Genomic DNA, 12,319 nt, shown 5'->3' on the forward strand with positions numbered 1-12,319 from the left:
TCCGTGGTAAGTCACCATCGGGCACGACCTTGGAGTGCTTCTGACAGTAGTGACAGCACATCAGGTGTTCCAGGCACAGAGTCCCAGGTTCCTTGGCACCTCTGGCTGCATCTCTGCTCTCTGGTCTTACTTCAGAAAGTTCTGTTTTATTGTCTGTTTTGTTTCACATCCCCTTTGTCATCATTCCGTGGGTCCTGCTAGGGGACTCGGGGCCATTTGGCTGGCCACTGGCCTTCAGGGCAGATCTTGTGCTTCGAGGCTGACAGGCATGGGTTGTGTCCACTGTAGCAGTAAGCCACCTCAGATCAATCAACCCAGTGGCAGTTATAAGCTAAAATACATTACCCCATTCACAACCTCTGGAAAATCTTGTCTTTTCTTTTTAGAATGTCCAGAAAGTAGAGCAAAAGGCTTAGATTTAAGGTGTTATTAAAGGAACGTCTTTTCTCCCAAATTGTTTCCCCATGCAAATTCCTTAAATGCCCTAAGGCTAAATTACCTCCTGAGATTAAAAAGAAGGAATATTAATAAAAATGAACCTTTACTGAATGCTTGCTCTGTTCCAGGTTTTGTGCTAAGCACTTTGTAATGATTGCGTAATGATTTCTCTGGAAGACCCATCGAGGCAGGTATCGGGTCACTCAGCTAGTTGAGTGGTAGAGCTAGGGTTCATCCTGGGCAGTCTGACTGCAGAGTCTGAGCTCCGAGCACCACGGCCTGCCTGCTGCCACCGCAGTGCCCAGCTGGAGGAATTGCATGGGATTGAACAACATAACATGAACAAAGTGCTCTTAGCCGGCCTGGCATGAACATCCATTCAGCACTCAGTACTGCTACTAATCAACAGTCTAGGCACCTGGGAAGGCTCTGAGGAGCTGAGAAGGGGAAGGGCTCAGGAAACATGAAAGGGAGCAGCTCTGGTTGGGTGGGCATCACTGGCTGAAGGAAGGTCCGTTGGTGCTCAGATGAGGGGTGTAGGGGTGCGGCAGGGTACCCCCTGGAGCCAGCACAAGCCCAAAGCACAGGCCCTACGCTGATGTACAGATGACCCATCCCAACTCTGCTTCCAGCCCTTCAGAGCATGGGAGACTTTGCCCTACTTTTTTCAAAAATGGAGTTGGAGATGCCCGCCTCTGCCCCTTGACATCACCAACACTTAATTTGGATTTTCTTTTACTTCTGGTTTAAACCTTTGTCTTTTGTTCTTGTTTAATATACCCATGCCAGTCTATTCCTTTCAGAAATAGATGATAAAATGTTCTCAAATGTATAAGATTGGAGTTGGGAGCACAGTTGCCACGGTGTATTTACATGGAGCTAATCCCAGCTTCCTGTATACCTGTCACTCTCCACACACTGATGTTTTTTAGGATCTTGTGGGATTACAGCATTTTTCTTCTCCAACCATGCTTTGTTGTTCAGCTCTAACCTCAAATATCCACTTTGGCTCCTCCTCTTCAAGTGTGTTGGGCCAGGCCTAAAGAACACAGTGAATGTTGAGTCACGGAGGCTCCGCCGTGACCGTCAGAATAAAGTACAGGGGCTGGACGGTGTTCCTGAATGGCCTTGAGCTTCTGTTCCCTTGGTGCGGTGACTGCTGCTGACTGGGCACAGAGTGGTGGTGACTGACTTCTCCAGGTCTGTGGCTGGGAGTGTTGGTGATAGCAGTGTCCCAGGACTGCTGTCGGATGTGTAGGAACTGTTGGGCTTAGTGTTTCGGTACCATTTCCTCCCATTCAAGATTTGGAAGTTTAATTGGATTCTAACTTCTTGGGAAGTCTCTCTTGAATGTGAGGTATTTTTTACATTTGATCATTTGTTTTTAGATCTCAGCCAGAAACATAATAAAGTCATTTTTTTAATATAAAAAATTCACAAAGCAGTGTGGATCTCTGACTGCTTTTCTTCTGGAGACGATGGCAAATATAGAAATGACAAAGCTGAGGCCCAGAGGTGTGACCTACCCAGGATCGGGGATGTGAGAGACAGTATGAAATTCAAATGAACACCCAGTGATGTGTTTACATACTTAGCACATGCTTCAAATAAACAGAAATAAGCTGTATTCTCTTAGAAGAGAACCTCACATACTGTTCTTACTGTTGTGGTTCCTTTCAGTGTTGCCAGCCTTGTGTGGTGACTGAGTCACATGGCTGGTTTGCAGCCAACCTGAGATCCCTTGCTTTGGGGCATGTTGGGGTTTCTTGCTCTGGTTGACAGTGGCCTTCATTTCAAGTCTATGTACGCTATTGGCCATATAAAGATGAAACTTCTCAGTCACCCTTGACATGACCTCTATCCAACAACAACGGGGTTGTTAACGTTGATTGTGTGTGTCCTTACCCCTCCTTCTTCCCACCCACTGACAGGACCACCCACACTTGGAACACCCAGTGCTCCCAGGGCAGTCCTTGCAGCTGGCAGTTTACCCCTGAAGAGAGTGAGGGGTGGAGGCAAGAAATGGGCCTGCTTCTCTGGGCTTTTTCATCAGAAAGGCATTTGTGCCTTTTGGTAGGAAAATGGGCTTTGGGAAAGCACCCCAGCCCAGCCAACAAACTGGTATTATATTCTGTGCCGTCACTGTGCTAGTCACTGGGGACTCGAGGACAAAGAAAACATAGTCCCCTTCCTAGAAGGTTCTTCCCAAACAATGCTGTAATAAATCACCACCATGTCTCTTTTCCTTGAAGCTAAGGGCAGGAGTTTGTGAGGTCAAAGGGAATGGAGGGTAACACCCAACAGAGACAAAGGGCAATTGGGGATATAGCTCTGCAGTCTTCTCTGATGTTTTCTTGGTTTGCCTGTGGCTGAAATACTAAAAGAGTGATACTCCTCCATACTGGTAGAATAGCCATCGCCTGTGAGGAAACAGATCTGGTGTCCTAATGGTTATGGTTTAAATGATACATCAGAAATTGCTTACAATATCTCAGCTGTGCTCTCTACGACAAATACAAGAGTTTTTCTGCTTTACGAAAGAGGAGGCGATTTTATTCCCTAAACTCCTGGAATCTAAAGCAGGACTGGACCATAGAGATAGCCCAGCATAACCTGTCATTTTACAGCTCAGGCAACAGGACCAGTGGTGAGGGCATTAAGTGATTTTCTCCAAACAAATGGCCGTTTGGGGCAAAACTGGGTCCATGTGCTTCCCTGGCAAATCTTTACCCCAAGTTCACCGCAAAAGTCAGTGAAACTACTTATAAAAATATTCAGAGGAATATACTGATGATGGGCCTGTAATTGGCTTTTAAAGAAATGAGACACAGTTTAGGGGACAGTCTTTGGAAGGTGACTTCAAGGAGGATAGTGAGTTCTTTGAAGCACATGGGCTCTGTGGCCTTCACACTGATTCCTGGAGCACTGGGGTATGTCAGCAATAGACTCTTCCCCCACCCCCCGCAGAGCACCTCTGCCTGCATTCATTTGCATTGTAGAGTATCCTTCTGAGTGAGATTTCTTTTGAAATGAATTAATCTGAAAACTATTACCCTGTAAACAATTCAGCAGTGCTACTAAGAATACAATTGTATAATCTTCAGAATTAAGAGGGCTTGATTTTCCATTTGCGTGTTTTTACTTTGGACTCTGTGGACCCAAAAGTATTCTTCCCCACCACCTCCACCATGGCAAATCTGACAGAGCCAGAGGGCACTTGAGTGTTGCCTTCACAGAGTCTTTTAGGAAAGTTCTCTCCCATTTGGTCTTCCTCATCCAGCAGAGTCTTCGGGCAGATGTCTTCTCCACATCTTTGACTGATGGAGACCTAAGCAGCTCCAGTTTATTGTGTTATTGCTGTCGGCAGAGTTCTACCTGCTCTCTCATTGTTTACCACAAATAATCATGGAGACATAGCGCACCACCTGTCCTGCACCAAACATTGAACAAGCAACTGGAATTCAAACTTTGCAGGCGTAAAGCACCTATTTGATTCTGTTGGTTTACAACCTCATATTCTTGAAGCAACCCATCTGATCCTATGAAGGACTGTTGTGAGTGGTTAATTGGCTTTACGGGGCAGTTTGTTATTTCCTAAGGACATCAGAAGAAAAGCCTTAAAAGGAAAGAGTTGTTTTTTTTTTTAATTAATCAGGAAATATACTTACTATTGCAACATTAATAAATGTATTTTGGTGCTAAAAAAAGATATTTTGGTGCTGAATTATTTTGAATTTGTTAAGTATCTGTACTTCTTTGTTCCTTTTTTCAGAATGCTAGAAGATGACCTTAAGCTAAGTAGTGATGAAGAGGATAATGAGCAGGTAAGATTTAGTTTTATGTTGCTGTCCTTCGAATGTGACACTGCGCCGCTGCCCAGTGGGCTGTCCTGGGAGCTGACTGAATCATACACACTGGAAATTGTGGTGCTCTAGGATGCTGGGTGCTCTCTGGTAATTATAATCTTCCATGCCATGGGACCAGTCCACTAAAATATCTTGGGCTTACTTTCCCTTAAAACTGTGATGCTGTGATTTTTGTGTCATTGAAACCAACAATGAGAACTGACAAGGAAGCGGACTAGCATCAAACTTCAATATGAAATAGACCCTTTTTTGTTTTCTTTTTCTTTTCTTTTCTTTTTTTTTTTCTTCTTGGCAAAGCCCACTGGTCTTTTAGAGATCAAGCATGTGACCTGACCTTATCGGCATGCAACGAGCAAGCTGTAACATTAAATATTGAGAAGTCTTATACAGATATTATTAACATTGAGAAGAAGCAAACGTAGAGGTGAAACTTAAATGATGAATAAAAAATAATCATGCTCTGAATAGGCTGTTTGTCTTAGATGATAAATGTGCTTAAAGTGTTCTCCCATGGTGTTGATTTACAAGCTTGAGACATCAGTCAGAGGTTTATAAATACTATTCTGATCAGTCAGTTAAGGTACAAAAATATCCACATAACATTCATCACTTTCAGCTTCTGCATTGCAGGAAATGTTTGTGTTTTAAAGCAAGTTTGAAAACACAAAAGATAGATTTTCCTCTACTTCTGTTTCCTTTTTCTTATTATCTATGTGGTATTTTGTCAAGTTTGGACAAATGTGGTAGGTATAAAGACAATCCAGAGAGGTTTTTCCAGAAGTTATTTTTACATGCAATAGGAGACAGCATGTGGTTGGTCCTGGAATCATGAATTTTATACAAAGGAGTCATGGAATGCTACACAGGCAATGCAGCTGTCTAGCCATGCAAATGCACATAGTGTACAAAGTGTGCAGAGGTGAAATAAGTCAAAGGAACATTTCCAGGGAGAGCATCTAAGCAGAATGTGGCTGTGAGGTCACAGAGGTGTTTGTTCACCTTGGGGAAGAAGGTGAGGCCCCAAAGAAGGGCCTGGGTGTGAAAGAGAGCTCTCACTGAAGCTAGAGTAGCAGCAAGTGAAAAAAGGTTAACTGAGCAAGGAAAGCTGCTCATGCTTCAGGTTTTGTAGAGATGGATGACTTTGTTTCTAGGTGTGCACACTAAGACCGTCAGATATCCATAACAGCAATCTTGGCAGAGCTGATGATGACTTCACTCCTAATTTTGGTTCCTCATCTATGTAACTATCAGCCAATCACGTCTTTGTGGATTTCCCAGTGACAGTTTCAGATACATATATTGTGGATTAAGTCATATCAGATGTGTAGGCTGTGTATCCTTTAGATTAGAAAGGAGATTCATAGAGTACTGCATTCAGCAAGCTTTCTTAATTTGAAAAGAATTTTCCAGAATTATTTCCAGGAAATATTTCCACCGAAAACCCAATTTAAAAAAAATTAGGTATCAAGGATGAACTAGACACACTTTTTAAGGCAGTAAGAACTTTAAGTTGAATCATTTAGCTTTATTAGCTACTGCTTTTTAATCTGTGACCATGGATAATGAATGTTATATTGCGAATATACAGGTTAAATTCTTTTTTCTTACATTTTGTCCCTATGTGCGTACACCTTTCCACCATTTGCAATGAGAGCAGCTGATAGAATGAATAATTTTTTTTTTTTAAAGATTTTATTTATTTATTTATTTGACAGAGAGAGAGATCACAAGTAGGCAGAGAGGCAGGCAGAGAGAGAGAGAGAGGAGGAAGCAGGCTCCCTGCTGAGCAGAGAGCCCGATGCGGGACTCGATCCCAGGACCCCAAGATCATGACCCGAGCCGAAGGCAGCGGCTTAACCCACTGAGCCACCCAGGCGCCCCTAGAATGAATAATTTTTATACAGTAGTATAATTAAGACTCCAGACAGTGGTTTGTATGTGGTAGTTTAAGTGATTGCTCTAACACTAATTATATTAAGTTATCCTGCTTTGGCCTATAACTATAGCCTGGCCTAATCACAAAATCATAATTTCTGTGCTTTTAAAGCTTTTTTTTTTTTTTTTTTTTTTTAAGATTTTATTTATTTATTTGACAGAGAGAGATCACAAGTAGGCAGAGAGGCAGGCAGAGAGAGAGGAGGAAGCAGGCTCCCCGCTGAGCAGAGAGCCCGATGCGGGACTCGATCCCAGGACCCTGAGATCATGACCTGAGCCGAAGGCAGCGGCCTAACCCACTGAGCCACCCAGGTGCCCCAATTTCTGTGCTTTTAAAAAAGACTAATGATATGGTATTTTTTTTTCCCCTCCAAGACCAAAATATGATTGTTCCCCTGAAGAGTAGAGCACATGCACACACACACACACACACACACGTGCATGCAGGCACACATGCACACACACACTGCATTTCTCTGGCATTGAGAGATAATTAAATGTTTCATGTAAATGATTTTGCTAGATATCATCAGAGTTTATCCCTTAACCCAAAATATTTCAAAAATGTATTGTACATTTCCCTGCCTCAATAAACAGAGCATACTAAATTCCTTTGCCTTCTACATGACATCTGGCTGTCCCTGTGAATATTGGTCACTTGCTGTGACAAAAAGATACCCACAAGAGTTTCAAGTTGCCTTGCCTGTTTGCCTTTCCTCCAGTCGCCTCAGACTCACAGCATTTGAACACTCTACTAATGCTTCCTTTATCCTCATTGACTTTGCACTCTCAAGAATGAAGAGACAGGCTAGTTTAGTCAGTGAGCCCAGGCTCAGCAGCCCTCCTGGGTTCAAATCCCTGCTCTGCTGGTGACCCAGTAGCTTTGCAGCCCTGGCCCAGTCCCCAAGATGTTATCTACTTCAGAGTCACCATTTATAAAATGGGAATTAATGTTAGATCCCAAAGCCTGCCACTTCCTTGGAACCTGGGCTCACCTGTTATCTTCATGTTACTGGATCCAGTAGGCTTTTGATTTTTTTGCTTTTAGTCAACTGAAAACTGAATATACCATACACAGAGAAAAGTACATTAACCTAAGAATACAATGTGATGAATATTCATAAACCACACACACACCTATGTAATTAGCACTCAGCTCAAGATATAGACGCAGCCAGCCTCTGGGTCTCCCACATCCCCATCCAGTCACTACCCTCCAGAAGAATAACCACTCCTATTTTTCTAACACCATAGAGTAATTTTGCTTGTTTTTGAACTTTATATCAATGGAATCACACAGCATGTGCTCTTTTTCCTTGGCGTCTTTCACTCAGTATTATGTTTGTGAAACTCCTCCATGTTGCATGTAATCAAACGATATTCATTTTCATTGCTCCGTCATATTTCTTCATGTGTATATACCTTAATTTACTTAACCCATTCTACTCCTGATGGGCACAAAGGCATTTAGGGCTATTAGAATAGTACTGCCATTGATATTCTTGAACAGGTTTTCTGGTGAGCATGTGGGAACATTTCTAATAGGTCTATGCCTAAGAGTAGAAATCAGGGCCAGGAGAGTATATGCATGTTCCAACTGAGTAGCTCATCTCAAACCTTTATTCAAAGCAGTTTCACCAACTGTCACTCTCATCAGGAGTGTAAGAGAATTGGAATTGCTCACATCCTCACCACATTTGTCTTTTTATGGTGGTGAGCAATATTGTTCAGAAAGTTCCTTTTTTTGTACTATCTTTGGTTTTAAAAGAAGGGCATTAGTGTTTCCTGCACTTGTTTTTTCTTGAAGACATTATATAAAGTTAATGTTACTTTTTCTTTAAACACCTGTCAGATTTCTCCAGTGAAACCACATGTGTCTGGAGACTTTTAACACAAATTCTATTTTCTAAATAGTTAAAAGGCTCTTCAGGTTATTTCACATTGGGTAGGTTATGGCAACATGTGCTCTTTAAGTAATTCATTTATCATGTCATTTAAGTTTTCATATTTATGTGTAGAAAGTTCTATTCTTTTATTATTCCTTGAATGTCTGGGTTCTATGGTGGTATCCCATTTCATCTTGAAACTGATTTTATGTTTGTCTTCGTCATCTTGCCAGAGGTTTTTCAATTTCATTGATCTTCTCAAAAAAAACAAGTTTTTTGTTTCATTGATATTCTCTATCAATTTTTCTGTTTTGATTTTATTGATTTCTTAACTTTATTATTTCCCTCCTTGTGTTGCTTTGGGTTCATTTGGCTCTTCTTATTCTGGATTCTTGAGAGACCTTAGATTACTGAGTTGAGACTCATTCTCTTTTATAGTATAAGCATTTAGTGTTTTACATTTCCCTTTTAGCACACTGTAGCTACATCCCACAGATTTTGATATGTTTTGTTTTCATTGTCCTTCAGTTCAGTGAGACTTCCCCTTTGGTATATGGATTATTTAGAAGTGGGTTGTTTCATTTCCAAATGTTTGGAGAGTTCCTGTAATCTTACTTACTGATTTCTAGTTTAGTTCCATTGTGATCAAAGAATGCATTCTGTATGATTTCAGTTCTTGGAAATTTACTAAGTATTTCTTGTGGTCCAAGATCTGGTCTATGTTGGGATATGTCTTATGGGCACTTGAAAGAATGAGGATTCTTCTGTAGTTGGGTGGAGTGTTCTATAAATGTCAGTCAAATCCTTTTGGTTGATGTTATTATTGAGCTCTTCTAGATCCTTTCTGACTTTCTCTCTAGTTTATCAATTGTTGGGAGAGGAATGTTGAGGTCTCCAGCTATAATTGTGGATTTGTCTGTTGCTCCTTTCCATTCTGTCTGGTTTTGCTTCATATATTTTACAGTTCTGTTATTTGGTACATAACATTTAGGATTGCTGTGTCTTCTTGCTAGAGGGACTTTTTATCATTCTATAATGTTCCAGTATATCTCTGGTAATTTTCTTTGATCTGAGGTCTACTTTATCTGATACTGGTAAAGCCACTGCTGCATTCTTTTGACTGATATGATATTCTTTTACATTCAAACCACCTATACTGTTGTATTTGAAGTGAGTTTTTTACAGATATTATATGGTTGTTGTATTTCTTTTTATCTATTTCACCAATCTCTGTCTTTAATTGATGTATTTAGAACATTTGCATTTAATGTAATTACTGATATATTAGTCCTTAAGTCTGTCACTTTATTTTTTCTTTTCTGTCACTTTCCCTTTCTTTCTGTTTTCATTTTTTTTTTCTTTTCCCTGACTTCCTATAGGTTTCTTGAACATTCTGCAGAATTCTTTTTTTATTTATCTATCATGTTTTTAGTATATCTCTTTGCATAGTTTTTCAAATGGCTGTTCTAGGAGTTACACTCTCTCTCTCTCTCTCTCTCTCTCTCTATATATATATATATATATATATATATATATAACTTATTAACAGTCCATTAGTGATAGCATTTTACAGGTTTTCTCCCTGAGTATTCTCCATCACAGAACTGATAATATGTGGATAATGGAGGATTTTGTTTTCTATCTTTCTTTTTGAGTAAGCAACCTGAATCTTATTCTATATCTTATTCATCCTAGTGCATACCCTGGCTGACTGGCATCCAATAGGAAAGCCTCATCTTCCCATAACCAGATCCACACAATATCTTTATATTCACTCATCCCCTCCTTTACTCCTATTACATGAGACCACTGCTTTCTTTTTATCAAGTCTGTCCCATTTCCTCTCAGTTACTTGAGGCCTTGTTTTTTTGACTCCTTTCTGCCCCATTACCCCATCAGAACTATGAATTGAGTCACAAGTAACCTCCACAGAGCCAAACATACTGGGCTCTTCTCAGTCTCTTGTCTTACCAGAAGACTTACCACATTAAACTATTGATCACCCCATTTTTCTTGAGGTGCCTAACACTAAACTCCTGGTTTGCTTCCTGCCCTTCTGACTGTTTCTTCTTAGACTGCTTTGCTGGCTGCTTCTCCTCTGCCCAAGTTTAAATATTGTAGTCTCTCAGCATTTATTCATGATTGCTGTTCTCCACTTCCTTTTTCTCTCTCCCTCCTTTCCTCTTTCTCCCTCTCTCTCTCTCTTTAGGTGATCTCATCCATTCCCATGACCTTCATTCTTCATATGCTTATAATTTCTAAAGTGATATCCTCAGCTCAGAACTCTCTTCTGAACTGCAGACCTACTTGACTTTTCCACTTGGATGTGTCACAAGCATTTCAAATTCAATTTGTGTCGAACTAAACTTCTGGTCTTTGATACCCCTTACCCACCTACACACAAATATATTCTTCTTGTGATTGTTTCCATTTCTAAAAGTAGCCCTGCCAGACACCCAGTTGTTCAAGCCTAGAAACGCCAGGCTCATCCTTGACAACTCCCTGTTCCTCACTTAAATGTTAATTTTATCTCTAAGGCCTATAAATTCAGCCTCCAAAATTAAATACTAGCCTTCCCTTCTCTTTCCATCCTGGCGAGTCTAAACCAATGTAGTAGACACTAGCATATTTCTATTCTTTCTCTCTATAATGCAACCTCCCCACAGTGATCTTTTAAAAATATAAATCAGATCAGCTCATTCCTTGGTCTAAAACCTTAAATAAGCTTTCTGTTTCACTTGAGATAAAATCCAGAGCCCATAGCATGACTAACACCATCCTAGACTAAGTCCAGCTTCACCTACTTCTTTCTCTTCACTTCACATTGAACTCATTCATGACACGTTAGCCAGATGGGCCTTCTTTCATCTCCTATAACAAGCCACACTCAGCTGTCTCAGGGCCTCCAAAGGCCTCTCCTTCCTATTTTATTTATTTATTTATTTATTTTATTTATTATTATTATTTTTTAGTCTGACCAACACCTTCTCATCCTGAAGTGTAACATAACTTTTACTTTCTCAGGGGGCCTCCCCATTATCTACATTGGACCTCCCAGTTAGTCCTTCTCCCAATCATCTTAGCCTTTCTTCTTAAGTCTCATCATAATTTTAGTTATGTGCCATGTTTACTTCTTAAAATATCTGTCTCTACCAATGAGATTGAAAGTTTCCTGAGGGCAGGGACTATGTCTGGCATAGCAGTAGTGCAAAATACTTGCTGAATGGATACATGAATACATGTACAATGTTGAGTTGAATTGACCATATTTCCTGCTTCTTGTTTTCCAGTATCAAAGATGACTTTTGCTCTACCTTTATTCTTTTACTGTACGCTATGTTTTTTCAAATTAGTACTGTCCAAAGTTCAAAGGTGTTGACAGAGAAGACAAAAATGTAAGACCTAAAATCTTAAGGTGGCTATAGACTAATGTACAAATAATCTACCTATTTAGGAGGAAAGGTCTATCCCATCTCCATGGAAATGTCTATAGCCACTTCTTAAATATGCTTACCATCACGCCATGTTGAATTTACAAGTGTTCAGAATTTATCTCAAACAGAAGCCTCTGAAACTAAAAGAATGGGTTTCTCTATACCCTTCCCTTTCAAGGCAAGCAGAATTTGACATCTGGAGCTGAGATTGTGACAAAGTTCACCTAGACAAATTCAGGTTATAATTAAAATGGAAGCATATTCCTATGCTCGCTCTTACAATTTTCATTCTTGATGAGGTTCAAAGAGGGACTAGGATAAATAATATGAGAATCCATTTTCTTGTTTAGGTAAATGAAAGATACTGATAGGGTGGTAATTTATTTAGATTCCCTTTTCGGTAACTGTTGGCTCTAACATTCCAAAGGCCAATGTTATTATGTAAGATTGCAAAGAAATTAGAAGATTTAAGACAAAATTATTCCTGAAGTCTCAAGTACTAAAGGAATTTTTTTAATGGACTTGAGAGATTAATTATATTTCACGTTTCCCAGTTTGGTAAAAAGAGGAGCTCTGCCTCTCAAGTCAGGGAAAGCTTGGGAAGTCAGACACAGCGAATATCTAGATGAAATTATTATAGCTAAGGCTTGAGGAGAAGATCAGATGATTAAGACTTTCAACAAGGAGCAGTGGAGAGAATGTCAACTGCAGACAGTGTTTTAGAGATGACAAATATATAAGCTCAGGGAGAGTAAAGAAG

At 40.2% G+C, this 12,319-nt stretch overlaps 1 protein-coding gene across 7 annotated transcripts in view; it reads left to right on the forward strand.

Annotated features, from left to right (window-relative positions):
* The window catches only part of AFF3 (ALF transcription elongation factor 3), a 576,277-nt gene that overhangs the window by 462,021 nt on the left and 101,937 nt on the right, over positions 1 to 12,319 (forward strand). For all 7 annotated transcript variants that reach the window (XM_059134519.1, XM_059134520.1, XM_059134521.1 and 4 more), the window contains one exon: positions 4,211 to 4,262. In XM_059134519.1, coding sequence (XP_058990502.1) covers positions 4,211 to 4,262 — 52 coding nt within the window. The remainder of the gene's footprint in view (positions 1 to 4,210; positions 4,263 to 12,319) is intronic.

This window comes from Mustela lutreola, chromosome 9 (genome assembly GCF_030435805.1).
Source record: "Mustela lutreola isolate mMusLut2 chromosome 9, mMusLut2.pri, whole genome shotgun sequence".
Classification (NCBI taxonomy): Eukaryota; Metazoa; Chordata; class Mammalia; order Carnivora; family Mustelidae; genus Mustela; species Mustela lutreola.